Source organism: Mesoplodon bidens, assembly GCF_964165515.1.
Source record: "Mesoplodon bidens genome assembly, chromosome: 11".
Classification (NCBI taxonomy): Eukaryota; Metazoa; Chordata; class Mammalia; order Artiodactyla; family Ziphiidae; genus Mesoplodon; species Mesoplodon bidens.
In genome coordinates, this window is record NC_138167.1 from 69,431,227 (window position 1) to 69,454,169 (window position 22,943).

General features: G+C 38.4%; 1 protein-coding gene across 24 annotated transcripts in view; it reads left to right on the plus strand.

Moving 5' to 3' along the window:
• Positions 1-22,943, plus strand: part of RBFOX2 (RNA binding fox-1 homolog 2) — a 263,097-nt gene that overhangs the window by 198,117 nt on the left and 42,037 nt on the right. For all 24 annotated transcript variants that reach the window (XM_081250350.1, XM_081250369.1, XM_081250371.1 and 21 more), the window contains one exon: positions 290-514. In XM_081250350.1, the coding sequence (XP_081106476.1) occupies positions 290-514 (225 nt within the window). The remainder of the gene's footprint in view (positions 1-289; positions 515-22,943) is intronic.

The window sequence follows — 22,943 nt, forward strand, 5'->3', positions numbered from 1 at the left end:
GAAGATCTTGGGCCCTTTGGTAACTAGTCAACTTTAATATGGTCACGGACCTGTCTAGAAACCACAAATTGACCGAAGTTGGGTGTGTTTGTGTGTCTCCATACATACACCTATAGGTATACATATAGCAGTATTTCCCCTAATCCTGAGGCAGTAAGTAAGTGTTCCATTTTACTTGAGCAATGAGAGAATATTGAGGGCATTTTGTTCACTCACCTTAAAAATAATTATATGATGAGAATTTAAAGTCGATTTTTCTCCTTATTTTCTCTCTCTCTATTTGTTCTAGGGTAACCAGGAGCCAACAACAACTCCTGACGCAATGGTTCAGCCTTTTACTACCATCCCATTTCCACCACCTCCACAAAATGGGATTCCCACAGAATACGGAGTGCCACACACTCAGGACTATGCCGGCCAGACCAGTGAGCATAACCTGACCCTCTATGGAAGCACGCAAGCCCACGGGGAGCAGAGCAGCAACTCGCCCAGCACACAGAACGGATCTCTGACGGTATGTGAGTGGTGAGGCGGCGAGCGGAAGGCAGCTTGTCGTCATCGTTGGTCGTACTGAAATCTTCTTCGTAATCATCACACCAGAAAACCCTTTGAAATAGTTTTGCATTTACATTACATTACATAGCGCTTACGTAATTTCTGTTCTACTCTAAGCATTGTAATTAGGAGATAAGGATTTAGCATAAAACTCAGGGTCATTGCCCAGGAGCTTACAGTCTAGAGATGGGACAGACAGTACAACAAGGTAAGTACAGGATGCTGCTCTTTTCAGCTTCACAGGTAAGCTTCATTGTACAAAATCTCATGGTCCCTTCTCTGTCCTCATTGTACAGAATCTGTCAGCAGCATTCTATACATTGCCTCCCCCCTCCTCCTTGAAATACTTAGTTGTTGGCTTTCATGATGCTCCCTGTTTCCCTCCTAAGCACTAGAAGCCCTTTCTTGGTCTCTTTTGTTGGTTCCTCTTTCTCTGTTCAGCTCTTAAATGTTGTGGTGCTCCAGGGCTGAGTCCTAGGATCCCTTTCCCTCCTATTTCATATGCTCTCTCTGTTGTATAATTATACTACTGAATTCACCTAGTTGCTCAGGCAAAACCTACGAGTCATTATTTCTTTATTTCCTTCATCTCTACATCCAGTCCATTAGCAAGCCTTGGTCCCCATAACTCTAGAACATTTTCTTAACTTCACCCTCTTTCTCTTCATCTTAAGACCATAGCTGGATAGTGTGCATGATTAAGAGCTCAGCACTTCTGCCAGAGTTTTTGGGCCTGATTCCTAATGTGACTCCTACTTAGCAGTATGACCTTTGGCCAGTTATTTAATCTCTCTGCCTTGGCTTGCTCATCTGTAAAATGAATAACACCTATTTCAAGTTGCTTTTAGGAGACTTAAAAGAGTTTAATTCATGTGAGGTGTTTATCATCATTGTCGCCACTCTAGTCCAAACCTCTTCACTTATTTTCTTTTTTTTTTTTTTTTGCGGTACACGGGCCTCTCACTGTTGTGGCCTCTCCCGTTGAGGAGCACAGGCTCCGGGCGCGCAGGCTCAGCGGCCATGGCTCACGGGTCCAGCCGCTCCGCGGCACGTGGGATCTTCCCGGACCGGGGCACGAACCCGTGTCCCCTGCATCGGCAGGCGGACTCTCCACCACTGCGCCACCAGGGAAGCCCTCTTCACTTATTTTCTATATTACTGTTGCCTAACTTACCGCATAGCAGCCAAGATACTTTTTTTTTTTTTTTTAATGAAAATAATGCTATTTTCCTGCTGGACTCTAATGGTTTCCGAACAGAATGGAATCCAGACGCTGTACTTGGTTTACTGCCCCGTGGCCGCAGCGTACCTCTTTGACTCCATCTCTCACTACTTAGTAAGCAAGTACAGGGATGTCATAAAGGAACAGTAGGTGTGTTAGCACATCACACAGACCACTTCAAGTGATTCTGAACTCACAGACTTAACAGAACTACTGGAAAAGAAGCAAAAAGAAAGAATAAACTACATAAATCGGAGGCTTTATCAAGGTATTTTAATTACTAACTCTGTTTCTTTACGAGTTATCAGTCTTTTCTTTTTCCTGTTTCCTATTTCTTGTTAAGTCAATTTGGTAATTGGTGTTTTCCTAGGAAGTTTTCTGTTTCATCTTAATTAACTATTCTGTTGATATAAAGTTACTCATAACAATAATCCCATTTTCTGTAATTTCTTTAGCGTCTGTAGTGATATCCCCTCTTTCATTCTTGATTTTGGTAATATGTCTTCTCTTTTTTTCTTGGTCAGTCTAGCTAAGGTTTATTGATTTTGCAGCTTGTTCCAGAAAACCAGCTTTTCATTTCATTGACCTTTTAAAAAAATCTGTTGTTTTTATATGTCACTGATTTCCGTTCTCATCTTTACTCTTTCCTTCCTTCTACTTGCTTTGGGTTTGACTTGGTCTTTATTTTCCTAGCTTCTTGACTTGCAGTGTTAGATCATTGATTTTAGAATTTTATCCTTTCTAATATGTGTTTAAAGCTATACCTTTCCCTTTAAGTTCTCCTTTAGCTGCATCCCATAAAATGTGATGTATTGTGTTTTCATTTTCATTCAGTTCAAGATATTTTTAAATTTTTCCTTTGATTTCTTCTTTGATCCTGGTTTACATAGACGTGTGTTGTTTAATTTCCAAATGTTTGAGGATGTCTCAAGTTTTTTTTCTTTAATCCGTGTTCAGAGAATATTCTTTCTATGAGTTGAGTCTTTTTAAACTTAGTGAGACTTGTTTTATGGCTTAGTAGGTGGTCTGTCCTACAGAATATTCCTAACCAGTTGGGCCTTTTATCAATATGAAATGTCCCTCTTTGTCTCTATTAATATTTCTCGTCTTAAGTCTATTTCGTGTGATATTAATATAACTACTTGAACTTTTTCATGATTACTATTTGCATGACATCTTTTTCCTTCATTTTGTTTCAAACTCCTTGAATCTAAGATGTGTCTCTTGTAAAAAGCATAACATCTGGATCTTACTTCTTTTTCCAGTCTGAAAAGTATTGCCTTTCTATCAGAGCATTTAGTCTATTTACATTTAATGTAATTGTTAATGTGGGTGGATTTATGTCTGCCATTTTACTTTTTTTTTTTTTTTTTTCTGTGGTACGCGGGCCTCTCACCGCTGTGGCCTCTCCCGCTGCGGAGCACAGGCTCTGGACGCACAGGCTCAGCAGCCATGGCTCACGGGCCCAGCCGCTCCGCGGCACGTGGGATCCTCCCAGACCAGGGCACGAACCCGTGTCCCCTGCATCGGCAGGCGGACTCTCAACCACTGCGCCACCAGGGAAGCCCTACTGTTTGTTTTTATATGTCTTCTGTTCTTTATTGTTCCTTCTTTACTGATTTATGTTAAATAATTCTTTCTGTACCTTCTAAATCCTTTTGTGATTTTTTAAATTAGTTATTTATTTGTGTATTTATGTATTTTCTTTGTTCTTGATCAAGGATTACATCTTTGAGTTATCACAACCTGCTGATGGCTGTGTGTATGTGTGTGTGTGTGTGTGTGTGTGTTATTCTGGTAAAATATAGCAGCTTTGATCCAATATAGCTCTGTCCCTCACCATCCTTTATGCTGTTATTATATATATATATATATATATATATATATATGAAGTGCAATAATATAGTATTACAGTTACTACTTTAAAAATCTTCTATTTTTAAAGAAATTTACCATTTCCAGCGATTTTCTTAGCTTCCTGTGGATTTGAGTTATTTTTCGATGTCATTTCCTTTCAGCTGGTAGCACATCTTTTAGTATTTCTGTAGACTAGGTCTGCTTGAAACAAATTTTCTGTTTTTGTTTACTTAGGAATACCTTTATTTTGTCTTCATTTTTGAAGGCTAGCTGTAGAATTCTTGGTTGACATTTTCGCCCCAACTCCTCAGCCCTCTGGCCTCTGATGAGAAGTCAGTTGTTAATCCTGTTGTTGTTCCCCTGTACGTGATGAGTTGTTTTTCTCTTGCTGTCTTCAAGATTTTTTTGTTTGTCTTTGGCTTTGAGCAGTTTGACGCTGATATGTCTAGGATAAATCTCTTTGTTTTATCATACGTGGAGTGCATTGAGATTTTGAGGTCTGTAGATTGTTTTCCATCAAAATTGGGAAGTTTTTGAACGTAATTTTTTCAAATATTTGTTCTTTCCTTTTCTTCCTCCTCCTGGGACTTTTGCTACAAGTAATGGGGATGCTTGTTTCCCACAGGTTCAGATTCTGTTTGTTTGTTTGTTTGTTTTTAAGCTGAATCTAAACAGAATCTAAGGTTCTACTCATTTTTCTTCAGTCTTCTTTCTTTCTGCTCTTTTGATTGGATAATTTCTGTTGATCTGTTTCAGTTTACTCTTTCTTTTTTCGCCATATCAAATCAGCTATTAAGCCCATCTAGTGAATTTTTGTTTTAGTGAATGTACTTTTCAACTCTGGAATTTTCATTTAGGATTTCTGTATCTCTGTTGAGATTCCTTACTTGTCATCGTATTTCCTTTAATTCTTTGAATACATTTGTAATTGTTACTTTGAAGTCACCTGCTGACTCTAACATCCAGGCCTCCTCAGAGCCTGTTTCTAGTTACTGCTTGTTTTCTTGAGTCGGGGCCACACTTTTACTGTTTCTTTGCATGTCTTGTAACTTTTTAGTAAATTGGACATTTTAGTAATATATTTTAACGACTCTAAAGTTTTTTGGTTTTGTTTTTGTTTTTGAGAGGTGTAGGTGAGGGTATATGTGTGTGTTTTAAATAGTTAGCCTGTACTTAAACTGTGGGCTCCTCTGTGGTGTGCAGCCACTGATGTGTCTGCTTAGTGATTTTCATTCTCGTTTTTACTTTTTAGCCTGGCTGGGAGTCACCCCTGTGTCTCCATAGCCTACTGGTCAGCCAGTGATTTGGGCATAAGTTGTGCTTAAGCACCTGGAGTGTGGAAAGCTTCCACCCTCGGCTGATCTGGTTTTGGGTTGGGAAGTGCATTTCACAGTACAGCCAGTTCTCAAGTATGCCTTTGCTTTTTCTTTCTGTTGGGCCCTCTTATGTCTCCCCCTCCTCATCTGCATATTTTCACAGTCAGCCAGGGATGTGAGGGGATCATATCTAGTTATTCTACTGTTCTCTCATTTCCAGGATCTTCCCTTCAGATTTCTAGCTGATCCACCACTCACCCCAATCAGACCACAGCCTCAAGCTAGAACTATATTTCCCCTGTTAGGTTCCCACCAAGTTTGCCACTTTAGCGGACAAGTCTGTGGTTTTCTACTGCGCCCCCCCACCCCAGTACCCCAAGTTGAGTCCGCCCCTTCTGGCAGCAAAGCTGCTGGTTTTTGTGGCCCAGCCCTATCCCGATGAGCTCTCCCAGAAGAGCTGAGGATTAGAGGGTGGGGTTAGTGAGTTGGAGTAGGCCCAGGCAATAAGTTTGTAGACTCCTGCAGGTTTTACCCTAAAGCTCTAGCAACTTTTCAAGAAACTTCTCTATTTATTATCTGCCTCTAATTGATTTCCAGGACCCTGAAATGACTGACAAGTTTTCTTATTGTTTTGAGGAGAGGATTCACTGACCTCTTCATGCCATCAGAGCCAGAAGTCCCTTCCTTGAATCACTTCATGGTCGTTTGTACTGCACCTCTCCTCACCACTGCCCATTTCTCTTTCTCTTTTTTCCCCTATTGCCACTGTTTCCCATTGTTTCAGATTCCCGGATTATGTGTCTCTAATAACAGTAATAACGGCGAGCTCTGTTCCTTAATGTAAATATATACAGTTAAGACTTCTGTTCTTCATCCATATTAGAAACTATTCATTATATAATTTTGCATTATATTGACCAATTTGAGTTTCTAAAGATGTATTGAAATAAGATTAGGAATCCTTATGAATAGATTGTGAACTTATTGGTGCTGAGGAGAAAATGGAAAATCCTTGAGTTGTGCCTGCAAACAGAACACAAGTTCTGTCATTTTAGGAAGTTGCTAACAATAAAATGGGAAATTATTAGGAAGCTCTGGTTGAAGATACTTCTTTCTTTTTTTTTTTTTTTTTGTGGTACACAGGCCTCTCACTGTTGTGGCCTCTCCCGTTGCGGAGCACAGGCTCCTCCGGACGCGCAGGCTCAGCGGCCATGGCTCATGGGCCTAGCTGCTCCGCGGCATGTGGGATCTTCCTGGACCGGGGCACAAACCCGTGTCCCCTGTGTCGGCAGGCGGACTCCCAACCACTGCGCCACCAGGGAAGCCCGATACTTCCTATATTTTTAAGTGTACATTTTAATTGTGAGTGTGAATCCACTGCTCTTAAGCCATTTTACCTTTGGAAGTTGTGTGTGGGTGTGTGTTTCTCAGGGGAGGTGGGGTGTGTTTAGAGAGCGATTGAGCAGTAAGTAGAGCAGTATATTGTAAAACCTACCTAGATTTGACAACCTTATAAATTATTCTGTTAAACCTTTACCTTCTACTTATATGTTTCATAAAAAGAGTCTGGTAATTCCTGTAGCCAATTAAATTCAAAAGGTAGATAAGAAGCATTGCTATTTATAAATAAACGATATTTTACATTTGTATAACACTTTTCGGTTTAAAGCTTAATTCCACAAACACTGTTTTATTGTGGCTCATAAAATAGCCCTTTGTGGTATGTTATTGTTTTTCTACTTGGGGAATTCAAAGTCTTTACTCTCCAGTCTACCACTCTGACTCCCCATCTCCAACTCAATGAAAGTGATCATGAATATATGCACTGGTCCTCTGAGCAGATGCTTGTGCATCTTTTCCCACTCAGTCCAAGTGTTAACTCTGCTGGGAAGCCCTGCTTGACTTTCCTAGGCAAAGCCAAATTCATGTATCCTTCATTTAGGCTCAGGTAGACTTCTGAGCTGACCACCTTTTGTGGAATTTACGAGGTGTGATGTTTTTTGTTCACTTCTGTCTCCCTAACTAAACTGTAAGCTTCTTTTGCATTCCCTGACTTGTCATAGTACCTGGCACTTAACAGTTACTCAGTAAATATTTCTTGGGGAAAAAAATGAAAGAAGATACAGGTGTGCCATGGGAGGTCTGAGGAGAGAGAAGTGAGCTCCTTGGTGAAGATGGCATTGATCTGGGTGGGCCTTGTATTATGAGTGACTAGTATTCAGACATGTTTAGATGGTGGTAGGAAGAATTAGGAAAGTCACTTCTCAAAGCAAAGTTGGAGAGATGGGAAAGATCAAAATGTCTTTGAATAAAAGCGTGGGTTTCTGTTTGGTTGAAGCTTGGGTGCTTGGTGGAGACTAGTGGGAAATAGGTGGGAGAAAGGTCACTTGAGAGTACAAATTGGGAAGAGCATTTGAATGCCTGGCTGAGAAATTACTTTATTAAAGGTATTTGAGCGGGAAATGGAAGCGAGCAGAATTGTGCTTCGGATTAATCTCCTGCATGTACAAGATAGTAGAGAAGCAGGAAGACTGGTTAGGAAAGGGTCTTATGGTTGGAGTTGATAATGGGGTTCTGGATTAGGGGTTGCAGTGATTATGTACAGGAGGAATTGAGTTGAAGAGAAATTATGAAGATAGAATAAACAGAATTTGACAGCTGATTGGATGAGTAAAATAAGGAGATCAGAGTCAAAGATTTTTCATCCTTATTGCAATAACTATATCTTGAATAAAATCATTTTACCCCCCAAGTTTCAGTTTCCTCACCTATCAAATGAAGGTAGTAATTCCTACCTGATGGAATTGTAGTGAGAATAAATTAGAAAGCCTTTGGAGATTACTTGTTTAAGTAGTTCTTTGAGTTAACTGCTTTTACCGTCTTTTTAAATCAGTTGTCCTGGTTGATGTCATTTATTTGCGCTTTTTATTATTGTGAGCTACAGCTGTATTTTAATAGATCTTGTTTATGTTGGATAGTCCCATCTTGTTGATGGAGAGAACAAAAAGAAAGGATTTCTAACATAAAAATGAGAAATAAGCAATGAAATCTGGAGTTTTATTTCCAAAATATATTTTAGAAATTGATTTTAACATTGGGCTAGAAGCTTCTTGTACTCTTAAGATGAGAGCTTGTTTTGACAGTCATTTGGTCCCATAGTGTGCATTAGCAAGAGAGATAGCAGTTAGGCGTCTCCCACCTGGGTCTGCAGAGGCTTGATTATCACTGAGCCTGCCTGCAGAGAAGAAAGGACCTCAGTTCCTGTATGTTTAGATATTTTCCAAATGCCAGCAGGCGTAAATAGCCGAAGTATTTGAAGTAGATAAGCTTTGGTGAGTGATCTTCAGATACAAGATTTATATTTGTGTACATATTCTGCTGACCTATTGGATCATACTTTCCCTGAGGGCAGGAACTATTACTTGCCCTCTTCTTATTACTCCCAATGATATACAACAGACATTAAGTAAGTGATTTTTGAATGAAAAAAGAAGCTTATAAAGGCAGAGTAAGTTGCTAGTCAGTAACATCTTTTGAAGTATTCAAACAGAGTTTTTGGTGCATCTAAATTGAGGGAATAGTTGAGTGGTCTGCCGTGCTATATCATAGTCTGCTGTAGATTTTATAGCCCTCCTCATTGGTGAGCCTTTGAGCACACCTCCAAGTAAAGATGACTCAGACCCCATATTGTTCATCATCCTCAGTTTCTTCTCTTTTTTGTACACCCTTTCTCTGGAGTTGAAGCCAGATTTCCTTGCATTTCTCAACCATCAGAAGATCAGTCTAACCGTCCTCCCTTGGAATTACCCACTGACCCTTACCTGAAGATGCCTTGTAGATTGGTGACCCATCAAATGTAGCCAAGAAGTTATACCACTTAACAGTGGGTCCATTTGCCCACACCAGGACTTCTGGAATATAATGGTAAAAATGGGGCCCATATTCTTCTCTCATGTTGTGTATTGTTGGGCGATGTTACCTTCAGCCTGCAGTGTAGGTATGATCTTTAGCATTTCCCATCTCCAATCTAGAATTAGAGGCCTGGGACAACAGAGGATTCATTCATGCAGTTATCCACTTTTCCAAGAGATGGAAAAGCTGCCTATGAGCAGCTTGGCAAGTTCACAGCTGGATTGATGAGGAAACTATAGCCTGGTCTGAAATGCAAAAGTTGCTGCAGAAAACCACACTCAGAGCTAGGCATGCATATTTTTCAATAGAGAAAATTGCCCTTTGGTTCATGTAAGACTCAAGACACCCTTTCAGCAAATTGTTAATATTGTTAAGTTATGATTGTTGCTTCTTCTCTTTTGCATGCCTTCATTTATTTATTTTTATTTACTTATTAATTACTGATTATTATTACCCATTCTACCCCCACCCCACCCCTCAAAAAAAGAAACCGAAGCTGAAAAGTTCTGAGAACGGTAATACTCTGCTCTACTGGCCCTTGCTGCTCTCCCATGTGTTAGGGTAAGAATAAAGAAGCACTGATGATTAACTTAGTAGTGTGGTTTTTCTTAACCTGTCTACAAGAGTTGTGCATTTTCCGTAAATATTTTGTACTATCTTTTGAAGTCGGTAAACTCTGTTTAGAATTGCTGAATTTTAAAGCCAAAATAGATTTTAGAAATCATCTCACGCCTTCCTTTTACAGCAGAGGTCAGCGTTTTAAGCGACTTGAACAAGGTAGCAGCTAGCTCGAAACAGAGCTGGGACTCAGGACATCTGCTTTAAGTCAAGGGCTTTTTTTCTGCTTCCCCATGTAAATTATAAAAAATAAAAGGCATCTCTAGACATGGTCTTCTTAGTTTCTACTTACTCTTCAACTTTAAACCCAAGAACTTCAACTAGAACATACTTACAGATTTCTTTCATTCTGAAGTGTACATTAAAATATTAAAGATCATTCAGTTAAGTATGAAGTTTTTAAAAATTGAGGTTATTGTCTCTGGTGTTTCTCTATTATATATAATTTTTACATAATTCTGACTCGTGGTTTTAAAAAAATAAGTGACTTGCTGTGGTTTTTGTTAACTGTGATACTGGTTTTTGTTTCCTGGGATAACATATGGCAATATTACATATTCAAATGATGCCATTTAGAATTCTTTTTTATAACACTTTGACCCACTGAGAAAATAGAACTAGATATTTTCTGAAGAAAATTGAGTTACTAGTTTATTGGGAAAATGTTAGCTGACATTTAAATGCCCAAACAAGACTAGAGTCTCAGAATTTGACTTGTAGCAATATTTAAATACACAAAAGAAATACTTAAGCATTTCTCTTTAAAATAACTAAATCTAAACGTACTTTTGCTCAAGTAAGGAATTGTTCTACATAAATGTAAATTCAATTTTTTATGCCCCCAAAATTGTGTTTGGTGTTAGCACTGGAAAAAATAATTTTATATGCATAGGTATTCTTGGTATGTTATTTTAGCACTGTGAAATTACCCTGATTTTCAGTAACTAAGTATATAAGCCAAGATTTCACTTTTTAGAAAGATATTCTGGGCTTCCCTGGTGGCGCAGTGGTTGGGAGTCCGCCTGCCCATGCAGGGGACGCGGGTTCATGCACCGGTCCGGGAGGATCCCACATGCCACGGAGCGGCTGGGCCCGTGAGCCATGGCTGCTGAGCCTGCGCGTCTGGAGCCTGTGCTCCGCAACGGCAGAGGCCACAACGGTGAGAGGCCTGCCTATCGCAAAAAATAAATAAATAAATAAATAAAAGATATTCTATCATGTTAGGAGTACTCTTTAAGAAGGAATCCATAAGATCTAATTCCACCAGTTTTAACCCAGTATATACTCCATTATAAACATTTATAAAATTGCTTTAAATTTTAGATGCTAACAAGTCTAGGTGATGGATCTTCATGGATTGTAGTACCAAATTTTTCTTTAAGGCACTGTAAAATGACACAATGAAAGGTGTCCCAACTTAACTTTCTAAAATATTATCAGGAGAGACTGAATTTTTTTTAAAGTTGTTTTTTAAAAACTTTCTATTTATATAATATTGTGGTTAGGGCGCTTGAGATAGGAAACCAGATTGAGTTAGGTTTAGCTCCCAGCTCCTTCCATTTGCTAAATGTATAACCCTGAGAGAATTATAACTAATGCTCATTTTCCTCACCTGTAAAACTGGTGATACTAGTTCCTAACTCATAGGGTTGTTTTTAGGATTAAATGAGAAAATGTACAGCAAGTACTTTGTATAATGCCTGGCACATAACAAATGTTCAATAAATATTAGCTATAATTCTATTGTTATATAATTATTTCATTTCAAAGAAGGTGTTATAGGCAGTTCTTAAGTTAAAATAATACAAATTAACAGGCTGTCCAATTATATATCTCTTTTCTCTTTTGCCATTTTTTTCCCTCACACCCTTGGGAGCTTGTGCTCTAAGGGCCATCCTGATAAAAGCAGTATTTTTCAAAGTGAATTTTATATTTTGATCCACAAAAATGAATGAATGAGTGAATGAATGAATGATATATATAATATATGTTTAGGGAGAAAGGTGAGTTTTCTGTCTTCAGAATTCACAGGAAACCTTTTAACTTTGTTTAGTCCAGTATTTCCCAAATTTATTTGACCATGAAACTCATTTTCTACAAAATACCAGTTAACATCCTGCAGAACTGTCATTCTACCCTTTGGGAAGTATTGCTCTATGATTTTTGAAGCATGTATATACACACGTATCCTTTAGATGTACTTAAAACTGTTTTGGGCAATGACCTTTCCATTAGATTTTCTCGGGTGTAAAATACATCAGTCTTATTTAATACAAGTTTGAATCATTCAAAATGGAAATAGTGTGGTATAGAAAAATTAATGACACTTCACTTTTAAACTACAGATTTTAAACTGTTAACAAAATTCAACTGAGTAAATTTAAAAGCTCTTATTGGCTTTATTCAGTGATTCATGAATTCGGTGGCATCCAGTCTAGCACATAGAAAGGAGCTCTGAGTAAAATTGTCATTATATGCAGATGACATGATATAGAAAACCCTAAAGACTCCACACAGAAACTATTAGACCTGATAAACCTATTCAGCAAGGTAGCAGGATACAAGATTAACATTGCATTTCTTTCTTTACACTAACAATGAAATATCAGAAGGGGAAAGTAAAAAAGCAATCCCTTTAAAATCACATCAAAAAATAAAATAAAATACTTAGGAATAAACCTGACAAGGTAGTGAAAGAATATGCTGAAAACTATAAAACGTTAATAAAGGAAATTGAAGATGATTCAAAGAAATGGAAAGATATCCCGTGCTCTTGGATTGGAAGAATTAATATTATTAAAATGACCATACTACCCAAAGCAATCTACAGATTTAATACAATCCCTATCAAATTACTCATGACATTTTTCACAAAACTAGAACAAGTAGTCCTAAAATTTGTATGGAACCATAAAAAAACCAGAATTGCCAAAGCAATCGTGAGGAAAAAGAACAAAGCTGGAGGCATAACCCTCTCAGAATTCAGACAATACTACAAAGCTACAGTAATCAAAACAGTCTGGTATTGGCACAAAAGCAGACATATGGATCAATGGCACAGAACAGAGAGCCCAAAATAAATCCACACACCTACTGTCAATTACTCTTCAACAAAGGAGACAAAAACATACAATGGAGAAAAGACAGTTTCTTCAGCAAGTGGTGCTGGGAAAGCTGGACAGCCACATGTAAATCAGTGAAGATGGAACACTCCCTCACACCCTACACAAAAGTAAACTTAAAATGGCTTAAAGACTTAAATATAAGACATAACATCATAAAACTCCTAAAAGAGAACATAGGCAAAACATTCTCTGACATAAATCATAGTAATGTTTTCTTAGGTCCGTCTCCCAAGGCAATAGAAATAAAAGCAAATGTAAACAAATGGGACCTAATCAAACTTACAAGTTTTTATACAGCAAAGGAAACCACAAACAAAATGAAAAGACAGACTATGGACTGGGAGAGAATATTTGCAGCAATGCAACTGACAAGGGTTTAATTTCCAAAATATACAAACAGCTCATACAACTCAACAGCAAAAAAAACAACCCAATCAAAAAATGGGCAGAAGACCTAAATAGGCGTTTCACCAAAGAAGACATACAGATGGTCAATAGGCACATGAAAAGATGCTCAACTTCGATAATTATTAGAGAAATGCAAATCAAAACAACAATGAGGGGACTTCCCTGGTGGTCCAGTGGTAAAGAGTCTGCCTTCCAGTGCAGGGGACATGGGTTCGATTCCCTGATCGGGGAACTAAACTCCTACACGCTGCGGGGCAACTAATCCCATGTGCCACAACTACTGAACTCGAGTGCCTCAACTAGAGAGCCTGCGTGCCGCAAACTACAGAGCACACGCACTCTGGAGCCCACGTACCACAACTAGAGAAGAGAAAACGCGCACGGCACAACTATAAGAAGCCCGCTCACCACAACGAAGAGCCTGCAGTCTGCAACGAAAGATCCCATGTGCCTCAATGGAGATCCCACGTGCCACAACTAAAACCCGACGCAGCCATGAAAATAAGATAAATATATATTTTTTAAAGACAATGAGGTATCACCTCACACCAGTCAGAATGGCCATCATTAAAAAGTCTACAAGTAATAAATGCTGGAGAGGGTGTGGAAAAAGGGGGACCTCCTACATTGTTGGTGGGAATGTACATCAGTGCAGTCACTATGGATAGCACTATGGAGGTTCCTTAAGAAACTAAAAATAGAGTTGCCATATGATCCAGCTGTCCCACTCCTGGGCATATGTCTGGAGAAAACTGTAATTCAATGTTCACAGCACCCCAATGTTCATAGCAGTGCTATTTACAATAGCCAAGACATGGAAGCAACCTAAATGTCCATCAACAGATGAATGGATAAAGAAGATGTGGCACATGTATACAACGGAATACTACTCAGCTATAAAAAAAGAATGAAATAATGCCATTTGCAGCAACATGGATGGACTTAGAGATTATCATACTAAGTGAAGTAAGTCAGAAAGAGAAAGACAAATATCATATATCACTTGTATGTGGACTCTAAAATATGATACAGATGAACTTATTTACAAAACAGAAACAGACTCAGACATAGAAAACAAATTTATGGTTATCAAAGGGGAAAAGGGAGGGGATAAATTAGGAGTTCGGATTAGAAGATACAAACTACTATATATAAAATACATAGACAACAGTATGTGTGTGTGTGTGTGTGTGTGTGTGTATATATGTATATATATATATATATATATATATATAACTGAATCACTTTGCTGTGTACCAGAAAGTAACCCAATATTGTAAATCAACTAAACTTCAATTGGAAGGAAGGAAGAAAGAAGCTATGAAAAGCTGTACAGGATGAGATTTTATAGGCAGAGGGAACAGGAACAAGGAGGTTGTACTGGGCATTTGCTGATTGGTTAAAGCATTTCCTTATATGGAGCAAAGGAAAATCTTGGAGCCTTGGAGTCTTGGGTCAGGTAACTTCTGCTGAGTAGGCAACTTAATTGGTTGACCTAGACCTTTCTTTTCTGGGAGAGCAGAGCATAGAAACTTAAGTTTTGGTTTGCTGACATGGGGATTTGCATGAGCAACTTCATCTTGAGTCTAATGTGATCCCTTTAAGAAAACCAATATGAATCTTCCCAAATAAGAACTCTGTTAATAATTGCTTAATTTCAAATCTATATGAATTGTGTGGCAGTTCATGTGGCAACCCTACTTTTAGCAATTAATAGAAATATCTATTATCTTTGATAAGTTTGGTCTTAAACTTTGCAGCTTTTACAACCATGTCCCTTGCACTATATGTGACTGATTTTATAAAATCGTGAGAATATCTAATTCATCCTATGAGGAGGATTCACTTACACCTTGACTGAAGGCCAATCCCCTATCCAAAAGAAATTGAACCCAACTAGGAATCATTTATATTTTTGTTCGTAAAACGATGAGCTCTTAAGGAAAAATGCTACAGGAGATGAAACTTTGTGACTGGCCATTTGCAAGTAAAAAAGATTTACAAATTAAACTATTTCTAATTTGGGAATAGATAATAGTACTATTAGATTAAATGTTTTTTTTTTCTTCACCATGCCAACAGTTTGAAACAGATGGGCTTTTCAGCCCATTTTGACTTTTATATATGGTCTGACCCACATATTGAATATGAACAAAAGTATTTGTCTACAGTTGTGCCTGTATATAGTCTTAAACCAACTAAACATTCTGTGTTCTAATATTCTTTAGGGCTTAGAATCCAACATCCCAAAATTCTTTTTTCTTTTTTTAAAACTCTTTGTTTTGAAATAGTTTTAGACTTACAGTAAAGTTGCAAAAGGAGTACAGAAAGTTTCTCCATGTTCTTTACCTAACTTCAGATGTGAATATCTTACCTAGGTATAGTACAGTTTTCAGAACCCGGCAATAAGAAGTGTTGGTACAGTATTATTAAGTAAAATATAGACCTTATTCAGTCACCAGTTTTCTGTTCTGAATCCAATCCAGGATCCCACATTGCACGTAGTTGTCATGTCTCCTTATCCCAAAATATTTTAATCATCCTCAGCTTATATCTGAAGTAGTTCTAGGCTCTGAAGAACAGAGAAAGGAAAAAATCTTGTATTTATAGATTTGCTGTAAGATGATTAGCATGTCTCATTTCTGAGGTCTCTGCTTGTTCTACCTCAACCTTTCATGTATGCGTTGGAGAAGGGCTATAATGCAGGCTCTTCCTTCTTGAGACACTAAGGTTATTATTGAAAGCAAGCCTTGTTTCCCAAAATATTTTATACAAGTCAGCTCAAAACAAATATAGGCCTTTGTTGACCTATTTTGCTGCCTTCATTAAAATATGTGCATATAGTATTACAAGATTTTATTAAACACTTGTTTCAGGTTACTTTTGAATACATCCATCTAATTTTGCTTCCTCTAAAAGTACAGTAAATGGTGGTTGTGTCTGTGTGTTTTTAGGAATATAAAAAATAAGAACAGGAGGATTAATCATTTTGGAAGCTAGAAAGCAGATGGCCAATTAGTAACTAACTTAGACCCAAATGAGTTTATCCCTAAGCCAGTAGTGGGAGAAAGCTGAGAAATGATTCAGTTTATACCACAAAAATTTAAATTTCAGAAACATGACTCCAGGGACTTCCCTGGTGGTCCAGTGGTTAAGACTCCGCCCTTACACTGCAGAGGGCATGGATTCTATCCCTGGTCAGGGAACTAAGATCCCACATGCTGCATGGCAAAAATAATAAAAGTAATAATATAACCAAAAAATAAAAATTTTTTAAAAAACAGTTCTCTCAGAAACACGGCTCCAGTTAGATTTGGCAAACTCTTCTCTGGATAACCTAACTCAAGAGGAAAGACTTAAAGATGCATGAGTCAGGGGGTTCCCCAAGAAATTGCTTACCTAACTGAACCTAGAATGAATCACAAAGTCATCAAGCCCCTCTATCCCACCCACTCAGAACTTGCAGTCAGTTTTTAGCTACTTTCCCCACCTCAATTCTTAATTATGAACAAGACAACCAAGGATTACTAGATACCTGGGGAAAACCTACAACATGGAAAGTAGAGAATAAAAACTAACAAACAAAAAGAGAAATTTGGAAGAAAAGGAACCCCTTTCTCCTCAGAAATTACCAAAACAATAATTTATATCCTCAGAGAGATAAGAGAAGGTATTGCATCCACTAAACAAGAATGAAATGCTAGTTTTTGGGGTTTTTTTTTTTTTTTTTTTCGGTACGCGGGCCTCTCACTGTTGTGGCCTCTCCCGTTGCGGAGCACAGGCTCCGGACGCGCAGGCTCAGCGGCCATTGCTCACGGGCCCAGCCGCTCCGTGGCATGTGGGATCTTCCCGGACCGGGGCACGAACCAGTGTCCCCTGCATCTGCAGGCAGACTCTCAACCACTGCACCACCAGGGAAGCCCGAAATGCTAGTTTTTGTTTGTTTGTTTGTTTTATTTTTGGTTGTGTTGGGTCTTCATTGCTGCGCGTGGGCTTTCTCTAGTGGTGGTGAGCGGGGGCTACTCTTCCTTGCGGTGTGCAGGCTTCTCATTGCGGTGGCATCTCTTGTTGCAGAGCACAGGTTCTAGGTGTGCGGGCTTCAGTAGTTGTGGCACGTGGGCTCAGTAGTTGTGGCTCGCGGGCTCTAGAGCGCAGGCTCAGTAGTTGTGGCACACAGGTTTAGTTGCTCCGCGGCATGTGGGATCTTCCTGGACCAGGGATCGAACCTGTGTCCCCTGCACTGGCAGGCGGATTCTTAACCACTGTGCCACCAGGGAAGTCCCTGAATTGCTAGTTTAAAAGGTGAGGGGAATGGGGGGTTCAGAGAAGAAAAATGAGCCCTTGAAATTAAAAACATGTCAACAAAATGAAAACTTCATTGGAAGGTTGAAAGATGAGATGGAAGAAAAAGAGGTCTCCAGTCTCTTATCCACAATTCCAAAATCTGTAAAATTCTGAAAGTCAATAATTTTTTCATAAGTTTGCAGCAAAACTCACAACATATGTATAGTCTTTATCACATTTATGTGAATATGCATATATTTTGCTACAGAAATATTACTGCTCCACATCTCATTGATAGTGTTACATACGGGTTTACACCATTACTGCCTTTCTAAAAATCCTAAAAATTCTGAATTCTAATATACATTTGGTCCCAAAGTTTTCAGATAAGGGATTAAGGACTTATATCCCAGAAAATAGAGCCAAAAAACAGAGAGATAGAAAATACAAGAGATAAGAAAGTTAGAGGATCAGTTCAGAAGATCCAATATCTAATAATACAAGTTTCAGGAAGAGAGAAAGACAAAATGTGTAGGGTAGGAGTCATCAGCAAAATAATTCATAAAAGGTCCCAGGACTGAAGGATATTAATTTCCAGCTTAAAAGAGACCACAGAATTCTCAGAAAAATAGAACGGTATAAAACAAACCCACATTAAAGCCTGTCACTGTGAAAGTTTAGAGTACTGGACATATTTGGATAATCTACAAACCAGAGCGAGTGGGGGAAAAGTCACATACAAGGAGACAGGAGTCATAATGCCTTCAGATTTCTCAACAACACTGGAAGCTAGGCTGCAGTTGAGAGTTACCTTTAGAATTCTGAAGGATTTTTCTTTTTTTCCAACCTAGAATTCTATGCCCAGTCAAACTGTCATTAAAATGGGAGGGTAGATGTTTTCAGACATGAATCAGATTCTCAAGAAAACTTAGCTAAATTTAATTTCCTCTTTTCCTTTTCTTCCCCTTCAGCCTCACAGAGGTGAAAATAAGAAATGAAGACACTCACAGACAACAAGAGGAAAAATAAATATTGGAGAAAATGGATAATCCATAAATCAAAATATTATTCCTGAATTAATCAAGAGATTCCTTAGTATCTCAGATTATGTACTAAGTCTTATTATGATAGAGACTTAGAAAGTAATACTTCATCTTGTATTGCCCAGGGTTCTTTTTCAGACCATAACAGAACATTTGTTTACAATGTATAAATAGTTAAGATATTTCCATTGTTTCGTAGGGGAGTCAGAAAACTAAATCCATTTTCCAGTTACAAGAATTTTTAAAGGTCACTTAAAAATTTTTTTTTTTAGTCCTCACTTCTAGAATGAGGTTTTGAGACTTACAAATCTGATTTGCTCTTCAGTATCAAGTGCCCTGGGTTTCACCTCAATGAAGTAGCCCTCACTGGGGAGGCCAGGATGTCTGAAGAGTGGATGTATAGGCTTTAGTCACATGATTGCATTGAGCAGGACCACTGCTAGTCCTCACTGTAAACAGCCCACAGACTCCAGCCTCTTCTGTTTCATCCCCTGCCCAGTGAATCAGGTAGAACAGAAAATGACCACAGAAGGGAAAAACACAGAACCTTGGGAGGTTATTTATATAGTCAGTAAAGTTCCTCAGCAGTTAACAATAGAAAATAAAGCAAACCAGCACTGTATTGACTGAGATTTTTCTCAGAACAGTTTAACTGTCCACTTTTCACAAAGATACAGCCTTAAAAACTTCTATTTACTTCTCTCTGATTTGTGTGTTTCAGTGATTAGTAATCTATAGTGAGGTAAACTTAAAATTGCGAATGACAGATGGGAAATAGGATCTCATTTAACTACATCCAATGTATATTCCCTATTCCTATTTCCACTATGTACAGAGATCTGCTTTTCAGCCCCTTTGAATATCAGTTTAGTAGTTCTCTGGCTTTGTTTCCTTCATAAATGTCAGTGTGCCTTTGCTGGTTTTCTTTCCTCTCCTTTTCCTCCCCTTCATGGCCTGACCTGCTCCTGTTCCCTCAAGGCATAGAATATGTGTCACCTCTTGTATAGCTTTCCCTGCCCCTTACCCCATGCCTACCTCCACCTTCAGGTGGGGGTCCTGAGAAAGTGGAGCATGGGATCCACACGTGTTCTTCATTCTAATGAGATAAAAAGAAGAGAGCATGAGTGCAGTGCTAGGAAGGGGGTAGTTTAGCATATGAAATTGGGCCACCTGGTTTTTAATTCCTACTCTGCCACCTAATATGTGACCTTGGGCAATGAACTTAACCTCTCCATGCCTTAGTTTCTGCCTTTGTCAATTGGAGGACAATAATAGTACCTGTCTCATAGATTACTGTGAGGATTGAAGAAAATAATACATGTAAAGTACATTCTAATATAGAGCTTAAGAACATGTACTCTGGAGCCAGGCTCCCTGTCTTCAAATCCCTGCTCCATTACTTAGGCAGTCTTTCTACTCCTCAGACTCCTCTGATGGTTGCTAACATCTCTGAGCCAAAAGTATCTCTGAATCAGATTCTTTTAGCTGAACAGAGGGTCAAAAAGAGGGAATCCATTCTGTGTCTTTAAAAAAAAAAAACAAAAAAAGCAAAAGCTACTGTTAGGGTTGTTGAAAGAATCAAAATTAACATATGTAAAATACTTAGGCCAGCGTGTGACAAACAGTTAGCACTATTTAAGTATTATTTATTATTGAAAGGTGTAGGTAAGTATGCACTCAAGAGTGTATGCACTCTACTCAATGCTCCATGGTGACCTAAATGGGAAGGAAATCCAAAAAAGAGGGGATATATATATATATGTATACATGTAGCTGATTCACTTTCCTGTACAGTGTAAACTAACACAACATTCTAAAGCAACTATATTCCAATAAAAATTTTTTTAAAAAGTAATAGTTGCTGTTTTACAGGGAATTCCCATTTTTCAACAAAATTCAAAAAAAGAAGTGGAGAGAAGAAAGAGTCTGAGGTTGAAAGAGAGGAAAGCAAGTTAAAGCCATGATAGGATGCCACTACCTCCCACCCGAATAGTTAAAATGAAAATGACGATACTAAAAGCAGCTGGAACTTACACTCACTGCTGATGGAGTGTAAGTTAGTATAGCCACTTTGCAAAACTGATAGTATCTTTGAAGGCTGAACTTAGACATATCCTTGATCCAACAAATCCAATCCTAGATGTCTATTCACCCAACAGAAATGCCTGCTCCTGTGCACCCAAAGATGTGTAACAATATTTATAGGAACATTATCCTTAATAGCCAAAAACTGGAAGCAGCTCAAATAAATTCTGTATGGTTATAAAACGTACAACAGTGTGTGTGTTATTATGATGTGTAAAAGAAGCCAGACACAAAAAAGTACATACTGTATGATTCCTTTTTTTTTTTTTTTTAAGTTCAAAAATGATAGAACTAATCTATGGAGTTAGAAGTCAGGATGGTGGTGATCCTTTGGCAGGGGAGTAGAAACTGGAGTGGGGCCCACAGGTGCTGCTGGAGTTCTGTGGCTTAATCTAATTTGATGGTTATGTGAGTATTTTCTTTGTGAAAATTCATGCAGCTGTATTCTTATGATTTATGCATTTGTTAGCTATGTATGTTAAACTTCAATTTATAAATGTATTTAAAATCAGAAGGCTTAAGAATTTTGGAAATAATGGTTCACTTTTTCTACTTGCTAAGTCTCCGTAAAGATTTCATACTCTTAAATAATGTAGGTGTTCACCACAAGGCTGGAAAATTAACCAGTCTGGCTTCTTCTTCATCAATTGTGTCTTCTGGACTGTAAAATAATATTTTCAAGAACAGAAATTAAGTACCTCAGGCAACATACTTTGAAGTAATGGTTAGTTTTCATTTATCCTGCCACCTCACATACCCTTTTACAGACTACATAGTCTACATATATAAGCTATATATAAAACTATGGTTTGGAGCTAAAATCGCTCTTTTTAGATTTTCTCTGAGTGATAACACTGTCATCCTTCAGATCAGATCTGGTGGTTTTAAAGTTTGATTGAAGAAAGAATTTTATGTGATCCAGCTGTGAGATGTGAGAGGCAAGTTGGAAGGTGCTCGAATGAGCATCAGTTGTAATTGATGCTTGTGCTCGTTGCTTTGGTGTCCATGATGCTGCTTTTTAGTAACTTAGTGAGTTTTATCTTTGAATGGAATGTGTTTTGTTTAGTCTGCATTGTGCCCAGATTGAGGATTGAAAACCTTACACTTTCGCAGAACATGGCTTTGTAGCTCTTTCCTTTCCTGCTATTTTTGTACCATGTGAATAATTGCACAGCTAGGCCATCTGCGAGGCCTGAATGGAAGGAGATGAAAGCGGCCATCCCTTAGATTGACACTTGAAAAGCTGGTATACATTTGGAGTTCATTCCTGTTTATCCTTTATATGTTAAAGTCTCAAACTTCATTTCAACATGGTTCAAACCTCTCTAAGCCAGAGGTATCTCTGGTTCAGTTTCTTTTAGCTGAACTCTGGGTCAGAGTAGGGGGATCCATTCTGTGTCACCCAGAATCTGCTAGAGGGACTCAGTTCTCATTCAATTGAGATAATAGGAACAGCAAGTTCCACTCGTGTTTTAAAAGTGTGTTGGTTTAATCATCTCAGTGAGCCATCCAGTTTGGCATGTGCTTCACAGGGAATAGTAAAAACATAAGGTTCTTTAATTGTCAAATTAATACTTCAAAGTAATGTTTTTTGAATGCCTAGAATGTATCACACCTGTTAGGTATTTGTCAAAAGTATTTCTCAACATAGCAATTTCTTGAGGACTTACTGAAAAAGAATTAAATTAACACATGGCCTAGGACATTGCAAAAGAGATTCATGATTAAAAATGCACACCCACACTCACCCATATTCTTTCACTATGGATATATACAAATCTAGCATTTATGGGTATGTAGTAGATTAGGCAGGGTCCCTTCAGGCCTTTCCCAACAGATTTTTCTAAATGCAACTTTGCTCTGGGCTACAGAAGGGTAGGTTCCCTCTGCTGAAGTAGCAGGAATCGCATAAATTAGGGAGGAGAGTACAGATTGGTTTCAGAGTAAGAAGCTTCTTCAGTTTTTGAGCAAAGGGCCCTTTGTCACTAGGTGTCTCCTCTTCATAAATAATATTACAGTACTTTGGTAACCCAGTAGTCATAAACCCTGGAACTAATAGAGGGAATGAAATATAAAAATATTCCCTTATTTCCTGAAATGATGGACCAGAAATACTGGTATCTCCACAACTATTATACCATAGACTCTTTATTTTCAAAATGGAAAGATCTCAAAAATAGGAACTTCGGGCTTCCCTGGTGGTGCAGTGGTTGAGAGTCCGCCTGCCAATGCAGGGGACACGGGTTTGTGCCCCGGTCCGGGAAGATCCCACATGCCACTGAGCGGTTGGGCCCGTGAGCCATGGCCGCTGAGCCTGCGCGTCCGGAGCCTGTGCATCTGGAGCCTGTGCTCCGAGAGGCCACAACAGTGAGAGGCCTGCGTACCGCAAAAAAAAAAAAAAAAAAAAAAAAAAACCAACTTCTATAAGAATCTAAGAACAAAGTACTATTTTTATTTTTTACATTTATTATTCTTTTATTTATTTGTTTGTTTGTTTGTTTGTTTATGGCTGTGTTGG